Source organism: Chanodichthys erythropterus, chromosome 3, assembly GCF_024489055.1.
Source record: "Chanodichthys erythropterus isolate Z2021 chromosome 3, ASM2448905v1, whole genome shotgun sequence".
NCBI classification, from domain to species: domain Eukaryota; kingdom Metazoa; phylum Chordata; class Actinopteri; order Cypriniformes; family Xenocyprididae; genus Chanodichthys; species Chanodichthys erythropterus.
In genome coordinates this window covers 9,846,181-9,866,882 of record NC_090223.1, presented here as the reverse complement: position 1 = coordinate 9,866,882, position 20,702 = coordinate 9,846,181, and the positions used below count along the sequence as shown (strand labels likewise).

Genomic DNA, 20,702 nt, shown 5'->3' with positions numbered 1-20,702 from the left:
GTGCCGCTCCTGAAAAGCAGTACTTGAAACACTGCTTATTTTATTCTGTTATAATTTTGGGGTGGCAAAGCTTTTTCTTATGGTGGCAGATGCCATCCCGGTAGAACCCCCCCTGTCCACGCATCCGGCCTCTTTGGCGCCCCCTAGCGAGATTGCGCCCTTAGCATTTGCCTATACTGCCTATATAACGGGCCGGCTCTGATTTGTCATTACAATCAACACAACTAGACAATAATTCATGTTAAAAGATTTATTAGGAAGCAAAAGCTGTATCAGTGTTTGTCCACTAGAGGACAGAAGAGATCAGACATTAAGATCAGCAGTACAGCAATATTCATCAATCACATGCTTATGAAAAAATAATAAAACACAAGAAACAACAATGTGGTATCATGTCACTGAGTATTAGTATCAGTATTCTGAACAAAAACATTTTTTTTTTTTCATTTTTTGTGAGAAGTACAGTAAGGCGTAAGTACTTTAAGTGCTTCAGCATGAATATAAAGACACTATAAATTCAAATATGCATTAATAAGCTTCTGAAAAAATAATAAAACTCAAGAAACAACACCACTATGGTATTATGCAAAATGTACTTTTCCATTTTTTTCGAGAAGTTCAATAAGGCTACTTCAAGTGCTTCAGCATGAATATAAAGGCACTATAAATTCAACTCACATTTACAATCAGACATGAAGATTCACTTCACATCTTTGATATATTCAAGCATAAGAACGCCATAGAGAAAAATAAGCCATACATTTAAAACTTAATAATAACCAACTACTTAAGTCGACGTTCTTTTTTTATATTTCTTTTTATGTTTACAATAATATTGTCGCTGAATAACACTGAATGGTTGAAGCTGTTTGTCTCAAACACACTAATGAATTTCTACACATGAAGAGAAGGTCATGTGATCTCAAAGACATGTGATTAGTTCTGAACATGAACGTTATTCTGGCACTGGTGTTAATTACATAAAACATCAAATTCAAATACTGTGGTAAAACATCTTATGAAAATCATACTCCTCAAACTCACTGTTGATAATCACACAGTCAAAGCTGTGAGACTCACACTAGTATTGTGTAACAGAGGTACAGGTATGAAGAGTAACATTATTAAATGATAGAAGAAAGTGTTTGATTACTATGTTTCTTGGTTCATATAAACCACATACGCTTTTTACATGCAGGTTCATCATCTCAACAGACACGAGTTCATTTCTCTCTGTAACTGGACGGATTCTAGAGGATTATGAAAGCAGAAATGTGTTTTTGTTGTTGGAGATGAAGTGTTGATGATGTCAGAGTGATTGACACTGGTGGGCGTGTCTAATCTCATTAAAGTGGACTATCCTGCTCATTCACTCCATCCCGATTCTCTGCTTTCATCTCTACAGTCACTGATTCATTCTCTCGTTTTTCTGTGGAGTCTGTCAGAAAATACACAGACAATGACAAATTAAAAGAGATGATCTGGATTCAGTCATATTATACGAGACATCAAAACTAAAGTCAAGCATTTACATGTATAAAATCATTTAACACAGACTGTCAGAAGTTCATCTCACTTATTTGACAAGTTCAGTCTGGTTTAAGCTCTTTTCTCACAAATGAACATCATATTGTTCTTGTGAACTCAAGCATCTACTAAAATAAGCAACTAAAATATAAAGTTAATTTAAACTGTTTGAAATCTGAAAACTGAATGAAAAAACTAAAGTGAATAAAAACTAAAGTGAATGAAGTCACATCTCACACATCAATCATGATCACGCTTTAAATATATTCAAACGACAGAATCTCACCATTCATCAATGGTTTCCTCTCTTCATCTGTGACAGCTGCACATAGAAACAAAGAAATACAAGAAAAATGTTTCCATTAGACCAAGTGTGTTTTTGCATGTAAAAAACCCATGAATATGTGTTTGACATTTCTATATAATCATCATTCAGATGCTGATTTATCAGTGTGAAACAGACAGTTTGCTGTTTCTGGAGAGAAGAAAACAAACATTTGTGCTTCATCTACAGAGCACTGATATAAATAAATGCTGAAGCAAATTCACTGAGGTGATGCAGCAACTTAAATCATTCTGAAACTTTAATCATTAATTCAGCATTATGTGTGTGTGTGTGTGTGTGTGTGTGTGTGTGTATATATTATATATATATATATATATATATATATATATATATATATATACAGTGGCGGACTGGGACAGTAAATCAGGCCGGGAATTTGACTCCACCCCAGGCCACCTCTGCTGCTGCAGTCACCACCACCAAATTCATGTGTCCACCAGCCTGCTAAACTTATAGGGTAACCCTGTTGATGTAACAGGTAGACTACCATTCATAATATGAATGGATAAATAAATAAACCCTCAAAAACTCACTAGGAATAGGCCATCTATACTACCACACCAAAGACAAATATAAAATTGGCTTACACATTTTAAGAAGGGATAATAAAAGATACATATTCACATGTTAAAATATTTATATTTTATATATTTCCAATGCTCAACTCAAGTATATCAAAAGTATCAGAAACACAAACAAAAACAACACAAACACAAAACAAACGGTTCGGTTTGTTTCATAGTTTTAGAGTCACGGTTTCGGTACCATTGTTACAACGGCGTTGTATGTGCTATATTTATCGAAAAACTATACTTTCAAAAATATATATATTTTCTCATATTATTTAGAATATTCTAACTACAAAAAACAGCACAATTAAATATAATAGATTAAAGATACAAATAAAATAAACTGACTTCAATTTTTTTTTTAGCGAGGTCTAGCATTAGTTTTTAGGTACAGAAATTGAATAAAGTAATAATGTAAAACAGCATTGCATTTTGGACTATACATTAAAGATTATTCTTTATTAAAGTTACAAAAGCTTTTTAATCAAGAGCAGTGAGTGATTTCTTCGTTGTTGCTGTTCAATTAATATAAAGACTGTCACTTTAAGAGAATGCACTGATACACTACAGTGTTCGTATTTAACAAGAGTGAATGGTTTGTCCACGGTTTTATTTTATTTTTTTCATCGCTGTTGTTGTAATGTCTGGGAACCCAGAATGTTCATCCATCAACAGAAACATATATTAACTGAACCCTGATTGTTTTACGTGTTATTTATATTAAACCATATTACAGATGCTTCGTCAGATTTAAGTTGAACAGCGGTCCGAGCGCGTGCCGAACCGAGTGTGGAGAACCGAACGGATCGATTTTTTTCCCCCACCCCTGGTAAATATTATGTAAATGTAATTCTGACCGACCTGTTCCCTTACCGGCGAACATGGCTGGGATTTTGCAGCAACTTGCTGCGTCTGTGGCAGGGGCGATTCTAGGATTTTGATTTTAGGGGGGCTCAGCCCCCAATAAGGGTATGATGAAAAAAATATTATTTGACTATTAGGGTAGGGTGGTATGCTACTATCTCCCCTGTACCTCTCCCCTGTCAGTCAGAATGAAATGATAGAGTGTCAATAATGTCAGGAGTCAGGACATTTGTGTTTATGCTTTGACGATACCACTGCTTTTTCTTATAAAATGTACAGGGAAATTGGCAGACAATTAAAACAATGTCAGGGTTCAATGACTGAAATGAATCTTGGGAACACAGTGGTATTGTGTGTGTGAGAGGCTGTCTACGTTCTATTCTCACCTGACTGTTGCTCATTTGCAGACCTACTCCCGCACGACAATAAAAAATGTCGTATATCCATCTACAATGAAATATAAATTATTTTAGTTTTTTAGCTTTTTAGCCTTTATAATCAACAATACGGTTGGATATTCATAAAGTCACCCCATGAAAATTGATGTCATTTTAAGTATTTTAACTAACCAGCTAATATTCATTAAGAATATAGACAAACCATGTATTAATGTAGTTGTCTATTGGCAATATGATTAATCTGTTCTATATTTATTTCTATTTATTAAAAATAACAACATGAATTATCAATTTGCCACTTCTATAAATCAAGTACAAATCTAGTATAAATAGTATAAATCAAGAAAATCAAAAATCCCTTTACTCTACGCTTACTCTAATTTATGTATCATGACACTCCTCCTGATTCATTATTACTTAATACAAAACTATATTTAATAATACAAAACAAAATAACTCCACATTCTCTCTCTGGGCCATCTAGTGCTTTCAGACAATGATGTGTGTCATTTCTGTGCATGGCTGCATAATGTAATGTCAAAATACATTATAATATGTCTGTAATTGTAAAAAGTAAATTAAAATAAATCATGATCGTTTTCTGAATCTAAAGTATGTTTTCATGGGTGTTAATCACTTCATTTTTGTAGGAATAAAAAACAACTATCACACAAGGGCTGAAGGTGAACGCAGCGAAACGTATTGGTATTGGATGAGAAACCGAGCCGTCCCGTGTGCTCCCAATGCTCCAGTAACATTACATTATGTAAACTGCAATGCATTTATGACAAAGAACTGCACCGATGCAGATGTAATATCATAGCATTAGCAATCTATCAATAAATGCACGCACACACGACACACACCTTGTGCTCTCTTATGTTCGCTCTGCTCGGCGCCACTGCAGATTGAAAAATGCGCTAAATCCAAGCAGACTCAGATAAGGGGAGGAGCCGAAACTTGACGCAGCTTGCCGCCGTTTCAAATGAGTTTTTTTAAAGGGGACTGAAGCGATCAAAAATTTATTAATCAAATATTTTTTTTAGGGGGGCTGGGCAGAAGTTTAGGCCCTAAAAGGGCCTAGTGACGCCCCTGGTCTGTGGCCAGGGCTTTTCTCCTTTTTATGCGTTCTCTCTCTGCTCCTCCTTTGCGTTTACGCTCCATTTTTTGCACTATTTTTCAAGATAAAGCCTGCCTCTGGATATAGCCAATTAGGCAGTGCTTCGCTGATGTTGGGTCATGTGGTGGTGTCATTTTCACTCCGCGATCGCCTGATTCGTAGATTCATAAGTGTGTCAATTAATTCGCAGTTGCATACACGTCAGTCTGATCGACAGCACAGCGGCAGCCGGCAGGCCAGAATGACCATCAGGCCACCGGGAAATGTCCCGGTGCTCCCGATGGCCAGTCCGCCCCTGTATATATATATATATATATATATATATATATATATATATATATATATATATATATATATATATATATATATATATATACACCCTAGGCAATGTTCCCTCTAAGCTGCGCGCACTTCTGATGCCGCGCAGAAAGAATAAATGCCGCGCAGGGAACAGACGCAGACGCGAAATGTGTGGGGAAATCCATTTAATTGTAGTTTAAATGAGAAATAAGTGCATTGCTCTGGTCAACCGCTATAGAGATATTGTCGCTAAAGAGTTAGAACCGGTAACCGGTTTACAGGTTTCATAGAGAATGGTGTGAGCGAGCCTGAGCCAAATCAGTCGCGGTAAGAATACCCTCATGTTTGCGGACTAAATAGCTCAATACGAGAGGCAACGCGAAATGCAAAGACATGTGAAATAAAACGTCATCACAGGTGCTGCGTGCAAACGTGTGTATGGTGTTGGTTTCATGGATGTTAGGATAACTATTAAAGAGTTCACATGTTCACTTGTCTTGATTTTTTTATAGCTATTATCTGTTAAATGCTTCAGTTTGTTTTCATTTTATAATAATATAATAGTAAAACAAGTTGAAGCAAACTGATATAATATATCGGTTTAAATAGAGTTATAACCGATATATCAGTTTTAATAGGCCTACTTCAATTATCTTTATATTTTATTATATTATATTGTAAGCCTAATAAAGCCTTGCCATTAAAAAGTTTGAAACCCCCTGATATAGAAAAATCTTGGATTCAACAAACATTTAATTTTGATGGTTTAATGCTGTCTATTGCTAATAATTGACTATACAAAAACACATTAAGGTTGTCCCAAACCATCTCAGTGTAACTGCTCATATTATTATTATTATAAAGAATTAAACTGTCCTGCGGGAGATTTTTTAAAATATAATTTCTTAGTAAAGACTAGTTAACACAGCACTGTAAAAAGAAAAAGAAAAGAAATAAAAGTCACCTAACATGCTTAATTTAGTGACTGAACTGCTTGTTTTCGAAAATGATTTAATATATCACTAAGTTAAAGTTAGAAGTTACAATTACATGATGAAACCATTTTTTTGTGTGTTTACGTACACATTACAAGTTGGGTATAAAGAAAATTTTTGCTCAGGTGGTCAAAAATGTCCACTCAACAGAGAAAAGTTTTGATCAGCAAGAAAAAAAAAAAAATAGAGGGAACATTGACCCTAGGTAGTCAAACCTAGGGAAGTATGAGGCTGCCTGTCACTTTAACGGCAGTAAGTTTTGGAAGATCATTTAGTCCATCTCTGCAAGATGGACATTTCAGGATAAGAGATGGACTAAAAGATCTTCCAAAACTTACTGCCAGATTCTGGAAGATAAATTCTTCAAACAGTGGTACAAGAGGATGTGGTGCTGGTCCTTCAGGAGTCACTCTCAAGCTGTCTGTCTATGAGGCCTATAAAAACCCAGTCTTCATGTACTTTATAACACTTCAGCTTGTGATTCTTATTTTAGAGCGGGTCATTTTTTAGGATTCTTTAGCTAACCTAAGTCTCTGAGATCCTGACACCTCACACTTCTGAAGACTCCAGGTAGGTTTCAGTACTGGGAAATGGTGGCGCTGGAGACTAAAGGGTTCCTGATGGTTTCACACTTAATTCTTCACCTTAATTCTTAATTATTTTGCAGTTAACGTGTCTTTTCTTCTCCAGCTGTTTTTGTATGACCCCGCTGACCCAATGAGCATTTCACTGTCCAATGGTCATGCTTTAACTTTGCAATTTCTAGTATTACATTAGTATTGCGTCCTTCTCATGAGTATTTAATAATTTTTAATAAGAGTTAAATCTCTTTTTTGGCTCATTTTATCTGTAAAAGAAAACCTGCCTAATAATTCTGCACACCTGAATATAGGGCATTTTTCATTTCCAGCCTTCATGAACAATTATATATCACTTATAAATGATTAAAAACAATATTAATAGTAGTTATTAAGATTGATGTGGATTGGAATTGGTAAAATGTGCTTGGAAAAAAAAATATGATCAGAAAATCAACTTGCCTAATAATTCTGCACTCCCTGTACAAATGACCAATAATCAATTGACATTCTAAACTAAATTCGAGGTCATAATAACATGGAGTCAGATAAAAGATTATTTGGAATTAAACTACTTTGCCACGCTGAAAAGACCGAACGCACAAGAAACCTTCCCCGCCCTGTAGGAAACTGCTGTTGGACCATTGGGCGGGCCTTACAGCCAAGTGTTGTGAACTAAGGACTACAATGATGTCAACTCAAAATGGCCGCCCTCAACCTCTGAATCAGCCAATAGCGAGTCTGGAAGAGTGGAGTCACAGCAGCACAACACCAATAATTTAATGTTATTCTTAAAAAAATCATTTAAAAGACAATGAAACGTTTTAATATTTTAATTTATTTTATTTATATAAAAAAATAGTATAGTATAGTATAGTATAGTATACAAAAATTGTGCATTGTGCAAAATTATCACAAATTAGTATTGATGGTGTGTAGTGTTGCTTCGTCAACGCAAATTATGACTAAATATCGTCGTCAATGAACCTTTATCACGTGACGAAAACGAGACTAGACGCAACGTAAATGCTGGTCATGTGACGATGACTATAATTAAACGTATAATGCAATATTGCTGACGAATAAAAACGAGACTAAATGTGGTTTACAAAATAAAAACTATGCTGAAATGTCCCTTAATTTTCGTTGACCAAAACGAGACGAGACGAAATATGTAGATTTCACGTGCTCATAACTTTATGAAAAATGCACAGATCATAGAAAATGCACATCATTATTTAAAGCAGATTCTTACGATTCTTACAAAATGAATCCAAAATCAACATAATTTATTGCGTTGTTCACAAGATATTACACAGGAAATGATTTAACATACTTGGCTCATCTTTCCGGGATGCAGTGTGTATCCAATGTTCCCGGACCCATCCATGTTCGTTTTCCAACGTGGAATAACACAAAATAGGTATCATCTTAAAGCTTAGAATCTCATCTTTTTAATGCATCTAACCGTTTAACGAGTGCTAACGAGTGCCTCTAAACCAGAGTTTACCGCCCGTGGGCGCCATCTAGCTGCAAAAAAAGGAATAACACTTTATTTAACTATACTTTATGCCACAAAATTTGAACCAGATGCAGCTCACATGTAGGAGAGCACCACCAAAAATATTTTTTCTCTGATCTTATTGCTTTCCTGAGTTTCCTGAGTTTTCCATGTCAAAAGAATAAATAAATAAATTTTAAAAAAATATTTTTTTTTGTCTTTTATCAGCAGTTTTTCAGCATGAAAATGTCCAAATGTAATGTAATTTATATTTTCTAAAACATTAAAAAGTGTTCTATCAAATGACCTTTTGACTCTCCTTGCTACAGTTTTGGAGTTATGAGTCTTTACTTTTTTGTGTGTCGCTCAGAAAAAAAAAAAACTCTAAAAAGGCCTTCAGGTCTTAAAGGGTTAAGAGACATTAAGGCATTATAAGGTATTATCTAAAAGGTAACAATAATCTAATAATATAACCTTTTTTGAAATGGGTTTGGCTAAAAGAAAATTTTGGTTTCGTCTATACTACTAGGTAATTATACTATATTGACTGGGTTAAATAGAATTGCATTACTAGAAAGAGACTAAACAACAATTTTCATTGACTAAAATTAGACTAAATGTCATCAGTTTTCGTCGACTAAAACTAAACTGAAATAGTCATGGATAATTCTGACTAAAATAAGACTAAAATGCTCAGACTTTTAGTCAACTGAAACTTGACTAGACTAAAAAGAGTATGAACATGACTAAAACTAATAAAAACTAAAGTGACCGCTTGACACAAAGACTAGACTAAAACTAAAATTAAAACCGGCCGCCAAAAACAACACTAATGGTGTGGAATCTTTTTCTATTGATGTATGTCTCCTCATTTACAGTTAGAGCAATGATGTGTCATGAGTTCAACGGCTCCAACAACTCTAGGGAAGCCCTCAGTCAACATAAAAGTGGCTTGATTTTGCCGCATGGTTCGATGGTCAGTTGGAAAGTCAATGAACTGCCATAGAGTATAGTGGCCAAATGTGATGTCCAGCCATATGAAAACTGACATCTTCAACCTTAATTCAAATATTTTAAAAAATGTGTTAAAAGATGTAAGCATATCGGAGTCAATTGCTCGTGATAATGTGATAATGAAATTAAATTTCAAATTATTTTTGGCCAGGATGTCATACAAAGAAATTATGTACACATGCAAAAACAAGAGGACCAATTAAATATTAAAAACTGATAATGTTGTAGTCAATGTGTGCTTTTTTCTGAGCTTTTTTGTTTTTCTGAAACCTGTAACTGTAGTTTTCCTTTTTTAAATTTTGTCAGATAAATACCATTGCTTAGTGTTTTATTCTTCCCTCATATTTTAAAAGATTTAAATAATATAAACATACAAATAAAAATATATTAAAATTATAAAATTATTGGGTCATTTAGAAAAAGAAAAAAAAAACACTTTGCACATCAATTTTGGCCACCACTATATGTTTGGTGTGGTAAGTTTAACAATGGTACTATTTAAGAGCCTGTTTACTGTGTCCTGATGGGCTCAAGTCATCACTGCTGCACTGCTGCATTTGCCTGGCTATCACCAGACCAAGCTCAATTTAAAATTGAACATTGGTCTGGGGAGTTTGCTATGTATTTCCTACTGCACAAGAGGCGTGATCAACGAGCATTAGTCACGCAATTGGATAGTCCTTCAACCAATCAGATCAACGATCCGGTTGACGTACTTTTGCAGAGCGATGCGAAAACTCCAGACAGGTTTACCGTGTGTCTCAATCAGCTCCCTAGTTCAGTACTCAGGGCACTGATCAGGGAATCAGCCACATTCACTTGCATGATGTACTGATTCACGACCTAGGGAACTAGGGAGCTGATTGAGACGCAGGGTTAGTTTGTATTGGTTTGTAGCATTGATCCGCGGTTTGCAGAAGCAGCAATGGCATCGAGCGATTTTTGCAGGTTGTGCAAAAAAAAAAAATAAATAAATAAAATGAAAGTGAGTGATATTTACACCCAGTCGAGCGAACTAAAGAAGTCATTTAGCATCGTTGAGAGGTTTAAAGGAATTGGATTGACGGTCGTGCAAGAGACGTCATTGTGTTATACCCGCCCAAAGCCATAGAGGGAACTCTGTACCCACCAATAGTGAGCAAGGTGGACAAGCCAGTCTTATTTCCTGAAGGTGAGTTGAGGAGAGCGAATTTAGAACGACATGATGGAGAGTGACTGAATGATGAATGAACATTTTTGTCTGAATTATACTTTAAGAACAACACAATACTGATCTAAAATAAAATCATAATTACAATGAAAGTAAATATTTCACTTACGAGAAACAAAAACACTGAATAACTTGAATGAGGATTTGCCATTTCTGATGATCTTTAGTTTGTATTCTCCAGTGTGGAAAGTTGTGATTGTCCTGATGGTGAGATCTCCAGTCTGACGATTCAGATCCACATTGTCTGTAAATCTAGAATCACTGCACTCAGACTCTTCTTCACACTTCTCTCCTGTGTTTTTAGCTACGAGACGGTCGTAATCTCCAAACATCCAGAATATCTTATCTCCTGTCTGTATTTCAGTATTGACACGTAGAGTCACATCCTCCCCTCCGTCACTGACACTGACTTCACTTCATCTGTCAAAGAAACAGAAAAATACAGAAGAGAAATCAGAAGCAGAAAACCTACAGCAGCAGAAATAAACAGAAGAAACATTGTCATATCACACCTGACATACTGGATCACAAACATATCATTTACTCTATTTTAAGATGAAAAGAGCTCAACTTGTCATTGTAGAAATCTGAATGTAAGTATAAATCTCTACAGCTCATGTGTGTTTGACTGATGAAACTGTGTTGAACTCCAGTCTGTGTTTCTAAGAGTAAAAATCCACTCAAATGACATGAAATATGAGTGTGTTGAATTGTGTTTGTGTGAAGAAGCGGTTATGAATGTTTGATTTGTGATCAGATAATGACTGTACTGCAGTTCATTAATGATCAGGAATAATGAGGAGGATTGTGACTGATAAAGTTGATCAAACAATCCTGCAGACAGAAGCAACACAGTCTGTGTGAAGAACAGTTTCAGAACAGACAACAGCATCTGAAAGAAGACTGTCTGAAGCTGCTTCATTGAGGAACCAGATCTGTCTGAAACACCACAAACCAGCTCTGACTAAATACATTCATAAATAAATTCATTACTATTCAATTCAAATTAATTAATCTGAAACTGCCTGTATTTACAGTTGACTTCATGAAGAAATACCACATGATCTTTCTGAGTCTTACAGCTTTGATAAAATAGAGACACATTTGAACACATTTTCAGTCCAGAATGATTGAACTCTGTCCATTAATTCCTCTAGAAGGTCTTGATCCTGACATTACAGTGTGTTGATTTCTACATCAGTATAGATCTGCTATGGAAGCAGTGCAGTGATATGATGAACAGCTCAGAGTTTCTCCATCATTAATATAACACAACTGAACACTTTTATAATCATATTTTGACACAAGGTCTGTCATATACACTGCTGCTGTTTCACTGAAAGACTTTGTGTTACTCACCAAAGACGATAAGCCTGAAGAGTATGGATGCTGAATAATCTCTGGTCTTGATCTCTAGTTTATATAATCCAGAGTGTTCAGGTTTGGTTTGTTGAATGATGAGAGATCCAGTCAGAGGGTTCAGCTTCATTTGGGCTCTGAATTCATCAGTCCATTGAGGATTCTCACGGTTCTCTCCAGTCATTTCAGCTATGAGTTTCTCTCCAAACTTCCACTGTATTTTATCATCCTCCTGCATTTCAGTATCATAGTTCAGAGTGACAGAATCTCCCTTCAGCACTGATTTACTCCATGGTCCTGCAGCAGCACAGAAACAGAGAAATAGAGATCAGAAATCAGAAACAGAAAACTAACATCATCAGAAATGTGTAAAATCAACACTGATCATTTGCTCCAGGTCTGTCACCTGCTGTCATTGATCAGTAAAACACTCACACAAAACTCCAGACACTCAAACCATAAGAACATGTAAGTAGCCAAATAAATTTTACAATAATGTGGATTATCTGAGTTCAGGAATATTCATTCAAATATTGACCAAAAATCACCCAATTTGCAGCGTCACAGTGTGTCAATGGACATGATTTGTTTTAGGCTATCTGTTACTTTGGACATTATCTATATTGTTCATGGCATGTTGAGGCAAGATAAGCAGTTCATAGAAACTGTTAGATGTGTGTGTCGACTGCACACTGTGACGACAGTAACTGACATACAGTTGAGCTCAAACGTTTACATACCGCTTTCAGAATATGCAAAAATGTTAATCGTTTTAACATCATGGAAATTGCATGTTTTTTATTTAGTACTTAATAAACTATTTCACATAACAGATGTTTACATAAAGTCCACAAGACAAAAAAAAAAAAATTATATATATATATACAGGTCCTTCTCAAAAAATTAGCATATTGTGATAAAGTTCATTATTTTCCATAATGTAATGATAAAAATTAAACTTTCATATATTTTAGATTCATTGCACACCAACTGAAATATTTCAGGTCTTTTATTGTTTTAATACTGATGATTTTGGCATACAGCTCATGAAAACCCAAAATTCCTATCTCAAAAAATTAGCATATTTCATCCGACCAATAAAAGAAAAGTGTTTTTAATACAAAAAAAAGTCAACCTTCAAATAATTATGTTCAGTTATGCACTCAATACTTGGTCGGGAATCCTTTTGCAGAAATGACTGCTTCAATGCGGCGTAGCATGGAGGCAATCAGCCTGTGGCACTGCTGAGGTGTTATGGAGGCCCAGGATGCTTCGATAGCGGCCTTAAGCTCATCCAGAGTGTTGGGTCTTGCGTCTCTCAACTTTCTCTTCACAATATCCCACAGATTCTCTATGGGGTTCAGGTCAGGAGAGTTGGCAGGCCAATTGAGCACAGTAATACCATGGTCAGTAAACCATTTACCAGTGGTTTTGGCACTGTGAGCAGGTGCCAGGTCGTGCTGAAAAACGAAATCTTCATCTCCATAAAGCTTTTCAGCAGATGGAAGCATGAAGTGCTCCAAAATCTCCTGATAGCTAGCTGCATTGACCCTGCCCTTGATAAAACACAGTGGACCAACACCAGCAGCTGACATGGCACCCAGACCATCACTGACTGTGGGTACTTGACACTGGACTTCAGGCATTTTGGCATTTCCTTCTCCCCAGTCTTCCTCCAGACTCTGGCACCTTGATTTCCGAATGACATGCAAAACTGAGCAACAGTCCAGTGCTGCTTCTCTGTAGCCCAGGTCAGGCGCTTCTGCCGCTGTTTCTGGTTCAAAAGTGGCTTGACCTGGGGAATGCGGCACCTGTAGCCCATTTCCTGCACACGCCTGTGCACGGTGGCTCTGGATGTTTCTACTCCAGACTCAGTCCACTGCTTACGCAGGTCCCCCAAGGTCTGGAATCGGTCCTTCTCCACAATCTTCCTCAGGGTCCGGTCACCTCTTCTCGTTGTGCAGCGTTTTTGCCACACTTTTTCCTTCCCACAGACTTCCCACTGAGGTGCCTTGATACAGCACTCTGGGAACAGCCTATTCGTTCAGAAATTTCTTTCTGTGTCTTACCCTCTCGCTTGAGGGTGTCAATGATGGCCTTCTGGACAGCAGTCAGGTCGGCAGTCTTACCCATGATTGCGGTTTTGAGTAATGAACCAGGCTGGGAGTTTTTAAAAGCCTCAGGAATCTTTTGCAGGTGTTTAGAGTTAATTAGTTGATTCAGATGATTAGGTTAATAGCTCGTTTAGAGAACCTTTTCATGATATGCTAATTTTTTGAGATAGGAATTTTGGTTTTTATGAGCTGTATGTCAAAATCATCAGTATTAAAACAATAAAAGACCTGAAATATTTCAGTTGGTGTGCAATGAATCTAAAACATATGAAACTTTAATTTTTATCATTACATTATGGAAAATAATGAACTTTATCACAATATGCTAATTTTTTGAGAAGGACCTGTATATATATATATATATATATATATATATATATATTAGTCTTGGATGGCTGAAATAACTGTCCGGAGGTGCTGCAAATATGGCCACCAAGTGAACAGAATTTCCTTGAAAGGGAGTTTGTTGAGACTCACAAGCTGTTTGAGATGTTTGAGAGGCGGCTTGTGCACTACATAGGAAGTCCAATTCTTTTCCGCTAACCAGTGTTGGAAATCTCAGAAGCATAGACCAGGAGACTTTGTGATCTCTTGAAGCAGAAGTTACTCTTTATTGAGAAACATGCTGTGCGTCGCTGTAGTCATCCAAAATCTAACTAAGGCAGTGTACATTGAAGTTTATATACATTTAGTGGGCAGTGTTTAGGGATAGAGACAAAGCACCAGGGAGACAACCGTAAACAAAGCATGCAAATGAAGTATTCAGGTATAGGAACCTGCCCCAGACGCTAGAGTGCCACAAGTCCTAATCCAATCAGCATACCTATTCAAAGAATGGGACAGGGGCTCCAAGAGCCATTAATGACAAAAGGTGAGAATCTCAGTAATCTGACTCGTTAGACATACAATAAAGAGAACAGGAACTGGCAGAAACCTCTTGCTGGAAACTTTGCTGAACAGAATCATTCATCTAATGCTGTCATCTTTACCTTAAAATGCTAAATACAATGTACTTCACCTTAGTATTTCAGGTGATGTTATGTCAGGACGTAGGATCATCAGATCTTAAACAGATTCTTAAATTTGTAACCCCACACCGGTTCTTTCGGACAGTTTGTTTCAATTAACCGGTTCCAAAAAACGATTAACTGAAACAAACAAATAAATGAACCGGTCCAAAAAAAGAAAAAAAAACCCACCAGCTATCTTACATCATCACATAATGACGTCATTACATGTCACGTCAATACACTCATACACATTCAAATAAAGTGATTTGTAATCATAACCTCAGTTAAATAATAATTGTCATAATCTTAAATAGGTTTCTTACATTTATGTTTTGCAAAAGCAATACAGTGTCTGAAAGAAACGGTTTTCAGGTGTGTACTGGTGATTCAGGATCAGTTCTAACCGCGGTAACAGTATGAGTATGTGTAAGTGTGCTGATCTGAGAACTGCTGCAATCTGAATATAGTCGACAAAACTAAAAAAGTTGAAGCATGTAGCCTATATATGTTTAACTTATGATTGTTAATCTTTATGTTCATAATATACGGTATTTGGTGTTAAAATATTACTTGTCTCATGGTGCTAATATGCTAAAGCTACTGTAGCTAATATACTTCTTAATTGTTGTTAAACGATCATAGGTAAATTAATTCTAAGACTGAATGTATCATTGACTACAATAGTGTTACAGAGAACATACAGAAACCAGGTGGATTTGATATGCAGTGATTTATGCACACATTTATTGTGTTTATTAACACAACTACATAATTGCACAATACTATAAGATTAATGTTTTAAATAAAAACAAAATTATAGATCAGGGATAGGCAACATCAGTTCTAGAGAGCGGCTGTCCTGCAGAGTTTAGCTCCAACTCTGATAAAATAAAATAAAAAACTCACCTTTCTATAGTATTAATACTGAAGACACACTGATTAGCTGGTTAGGGTGTGTTTGATTAGGGCTGAAGCTAAACTCTGCACTCCAGGACCGACATTGCCCATCCATGTTATAGAAATATGAATTTAAATGGCCAGTAGGTGGCAGAAAGTTAATTCAAACTTCTCGTTCAAATCAGGAATTTATTAATGAAACACTGCTGTGTTGCTCAGAGACGAGTGAAGCTGTTCTGCTGTGAGTTTGTTTGATTCTCCTTTCATCAAAATAGTGCAAAAACACTCAAAATTAACTTATAGCTATATAGATTTATACAACAGCTCAATAAACATTTGCAATCACTAATATTGGGGAAAACACTCTTGCTGATGTGAAGGCTATTGCTTAACTTATTTTATAATCTCAGTGTTAAAATGTGATCAAATTCATAAACCAACACCCTTATCAATGGCATACTGTACATGGAAGACAAGATCTATAAATCTGCTTACAGGAAAACAATACATGACAAAATATGCACAGTTTACAATTATGAGCAACATAAAATGATCTAAACCAGTGGTTCCCAAACTTTTCAGAGTGGATTACCTCTGAGACATTTACCATCCTTCTGCGTACAGGGAGTACTCCACTCTGAAAAGTTTGGGAACCACTGGTTTAGATCTTCCACTTAGATTGTACATTTTCCATTAAGGGACAATATTTGCCCCCTAAATTGACTTTCTAGTAGGGCTGGGCGATATATCGCATGCGATTGTCACGCGCATTTCATCAGTAAAGCCGGTTCCCTGATTACCGCTAAATCGCCATCACCTGCTTTTAAATGGAGCGGCATTTAATAGACAGAGCCGTAGATCACAGACAAGCCACGCAATATCAGGTTCATTATCGAAGTCGATTCATCTTCAAAAACAAACGCGATATTGCGTAGCTTGTCAGTGATCTACGGCTCTGTCTATTAAAAGGCGCTCCATTTAAAAGCAGGTGATGGCGATTTAGCGGTAATCAGGGAACCGGCTTTACTGACGAAATGCGCGTGACAATTGCATGCGATATATCGCCCAGCCCTACTTTCTAGCGCAGTTTTTAATATTTATGAATACCTTTACAACATTAATAATGTTTTAAATTAAAAAATGTTCAGCAGAGAAACATGCAATGCTAAAAACGTGAAAAGTGATTATTTTAAAAACTTAAACCGGCAGTAGATGGCGGTAAGTCACTGTCTTAGTGCGTGATCATCGAGTCATTCATTCAAAGAAGCTAGTGGCTGTGTTAATGCATTAATTATTGAATCATGACTTTCACGAATGATTCGTTCAAAGTTGCAAATTCTTTCTTGAAACACCGCTGTGTTGTAATCCTGCTGTTTTCATTGCAAAATAGAGCAAATACTGACAATACTGTAAAGAATAACACTTAATATTACTCCTTTGTTTGTTGAACTGTTGTGTGGATATTTGGATTTGCATTCTTGCTCATATTATAATGTTATCAACATTAAAAACAAGAACTCACAATAGGTAGGCTATGTTTTGTATCAAGACTTTGAATCTTAAATTGATATTTATGCCAGGCTGTTCTTCATGCTAGTAAGTGCTAAATTATTTAAATCTGCAGGTACAGAACGGCAGTATATGAACCCATATAAGCGCTGCATGTGGTAATGGACCGCAAAAGATGTGGTATTTTGATTGGATGTCATGTGGCATATTGTGTCTGTCAGAAAATGCATGATCGGTTTTAATGTTATTTTAATGTAGGGAAGAATTAAATGAACGGCAAAATTCTGCATTTTGTTCGCGTAGCCCCTCCATCACCCCACGTAAACAATTGCGATGGTATATCTTTATACCCACCACGTTCACACTGCAGCAGAATACGGTTGTCAGTCCTGTATTTGAGTCCTTAATACGGTTACGTTCACACACAGTACGGTTATTTACGGTTACTTTATGCCACAAAATTTGAACCAGATGCAGCTCACATGTAGGAGAGCACCACCAAAAATATTTTTTCTCTGATCTTATTGCTTTCCTGAGTTTCCTGAGTTTTCCATGTCAAAAGAATAAATAAATAAATTTTAAAAAAATATTTTTTTTTGTCTTTTATCAGCAGTTTTTCAGCATGAAAATGTCCAAATGTAATGTAATTTATATTTTCTAAAACATTAAAAAGTGTTCTATCAAATGACCTTTTGACTCTCCTTGCTACAGTTTTGGAGTTATGAGTCTTTACTTTTTTGTGTGTCGCTCAGAAAAAAAAAAAAACTCTAAAAAGGCCTTCAGGTCTTAAAGGGTTAAGAGACATTAAGGCATTATAAGGTATTATCTAAAAGGTAACAATAATCTAATAATATAACCTTTTTTGAAATGGGTTTGGCTAAAAGAAAATTTTGGTTTCGTCTATACTACTAGGTAATTATACTATATTGACTGGGTTAAATAGAATTGCATTACTAGAAAGAGACTAAACAACAATTTTCATTGACTAAAATTAGACTAAATGTCATCAGTTTTCGTCGACTAAAACTAAACTGAAATAGTCATGGATAATTCTGACTAAAATAAGACTAAAATGCTCAGACTTTTAGTCAACTGAAACTTGACTAGACTAAAAAGAGTATGAACATGACTAAAACTAATAAAAACTAAAGTGACCGCTTGACACAAAGACTAGACTAAAACTAAAATTAAAACCGGCCGCCAAAAACAACACTAATGGTGTGGAATCTTTTTCTATTGATGTATGTCTCCTCATTTACAGTTAGAGCAATGATGTGTCATGAGTTCAACGGCTCCAACAACTCTAGGGAAGCCCTCAGTCAACATAAAAGTGGCTTGATTTTGCCGCATGGTTCGATGGTCAGTTGGAAAGTCAATGAACTGCCATAGAGTATAGTGGCCAAATGTGATGTCCAGCCATATGAAAACTGACATCTTCAACCTTAATTCAAATATTTTAAAAAATGTGTTAAAAGATGTAAGCATATCGGAGTCAATTGCTCGTGATAATGTGATAATGAAATTAAATTTCAAATTATTTTTGGCCAGGATGTCATACAAAGAAATTATGTACACATGCAAAAACAAGAGGACCAATTAAATATTAAAAACTGATAATGTTGTAGTCAATGTGTGCTTTTTTCTGAGCTTTTTTGTTTTTCTGAAACCTGTAACTGTAGTTTTCCTTTTTTAAATTTTGTCAGATAAATACCATTGCTTAGTGTTTTATTCTTCCCTCATATTTTAAAAGATTTAAATAATATAAACATACAAATAAAAATATATTAAAATTATAAAATTATTGGGTCATTTAGAAAAGAAAAAAAAAACACTTTGCACATCAATTTTGGCCACCACTATATGTTTGGTGTGGTAAGTTTAACAATGGTACTATTTAAGAGCCTGTTTACTGTGTCCTGATGGGCTCAAGTCATCACTGCTGCACTGCTGCATTTGCCTGGCTATCACCAGACCAAGCTCAATTTAAAATTGAACATTGGTCTGGGGAGTTTGCTATGTATTTCCTACTGCACAAGAGGCGTGATCAACGAGCATTAGTCACGCAATTGGATAGTCCTTCAACCAATCAGATCAACGATCCGGTTGACGTACTTTTGCAGAGCGATGCGAAAACTCCAGACAGGTTTACCGTGTGTCTCAATCAGCTCCCTAGTTCAGTACTCAGGGCACTGATCAGGGTATCAGCCACATTCACTTGCATGATGTACTGATTCACGACCTAGGGAACTAGGGAGCTGATTGAGACGCAGGGTTAGTTTGTATTGGTTTGTAGCATTGATCCGCGGTTTGCAGAAGCAGCAATGGCATCGAGCGATTTTTGCAGGTTGTGCAAAAAAAAAAAATAAATAAATAAAATGAAAGTGAGTGATATTTACACCCAGTCGAGCGAACTAAAGAAGTCATTTAGCATCGTTGAGAGGTTTAAAGGAATTGGATTGACGGTCGTGCAAGAGACGTCATTGTGTTATACCCGCCCAAAGCCATAGAGGGAACTCTGTACCCACCAATAGTGAGCAAGGTGGACAAGCCAGTCTTATTTCCTGAAGGTGAGTTGAGGAGAGCGAATTTAGAACGACATGATGGAGAGTGACTGAATGATGAATGAACATTTTTGTCTGAATTATACTTTAAGAACAACACAATACTGATCTAAAATAAAATCATAATTACAATGAAAGTAAATATTTCACTTACGAGAAACAAAAACACTGAATAACTTGAATGAGGATTTGCCATTTCTGATGATCTTTAGTTTGTATTCTCCAGTGTGGAAAGTTGTGATTGTCCTGATGGTGAGATCTCCAGTCTGACGATTCAGATCCACATTGTCTGTAAATCTAGAATCACTGCACTCAGACTCTTCTTCACACTTCTCTCCTGTGTTTTTAGCTACGAGACGGTCGTAATCTCCAAACATCCAGAATATCTTATCTCCTGTCTGTATTTCAGTATTGACACATAGAGTCACATCCTCCCCCTCCGTCACTGACACTGAATTCACTTCATCTGTCAAAGAAACAGAAAAATACAGAAGAGAAATCAGAAGCAGAAAACCAACAGCAGCAGAAATAAACAGAAGAAACATTGTCATATCACACCTGACATACTGGATCACAAACATATCATTTACTCTATTTTAAGATGAAAAGAGCTCAACTTGTCATTGTAGAAATCTGAATGTAAGTATAAATCTCTACAGCTCATGTGTGTTTGACTGATGAAACTGTGTTGAACTCCAGTCTGTGTTTCTAAGAGTAAAAATCCACTCAAATGACATGAAATATGAGTGTGTTGAATTGTGTTTGTGTGAAGAAGCGCTTCTGAATGTTTGATTTGTGATCAGATAATGACTGTACTGCAGTTCAATAAT

At 36.0% G+C, this 20,702-nt stretch overlaps 1 protein-coding gene across 2 annotated transcripts in view; it reads right to left on the bottom strand.

Annotated features, from left to right (window-relative positions):
• Nucleotides 1-242: 242 nt before the first annotated feature.
• The window catches only part of LOC137017033 (uncharacterized), a 71,421-nt gene continuing 50,961 nt past the window's right edge, over nucleotides 243-20,702 (bottom strand). The window contains exons 6-11 of one of the 2 annotated variants that reach the window (XM_067380930.1): nucleotides 20,027-20,338; nucleotides 11,782-12,078; nucleotides 10,532-10,842; nucleotides 3,693-3,753; nucleotides 1,814-1,849; nucleotides 243-1,438 (exon numbers count right to left, since the gene is read on the bottom strand). In XM_067380930.1, the coding sequence (XP_067237031.1) occupies nucleotides 10,802-10,842; nucleotides 11,782-12,078; nucleotides 20,027-20,338 (650 nt within the window). In that variant the 3' untranslated portion in view covers nucleotides 243-1,438; nucleotides 1,814-1,849; nucleotides 3,693-3,753; nucleotides 10,532-10,801. The remainder of the gene's footprint in view (nucleotides 1,439-1,813; nucleotides 1,850-3,692; nucleotides 3,754-10,531; nucleotides 10,843-11,781; nucleotides 12,079-20,026; nucleotides 20,339-20,702) is intronic. The other variant, XM_067380929.1, reaches the window with a different exon arrangement.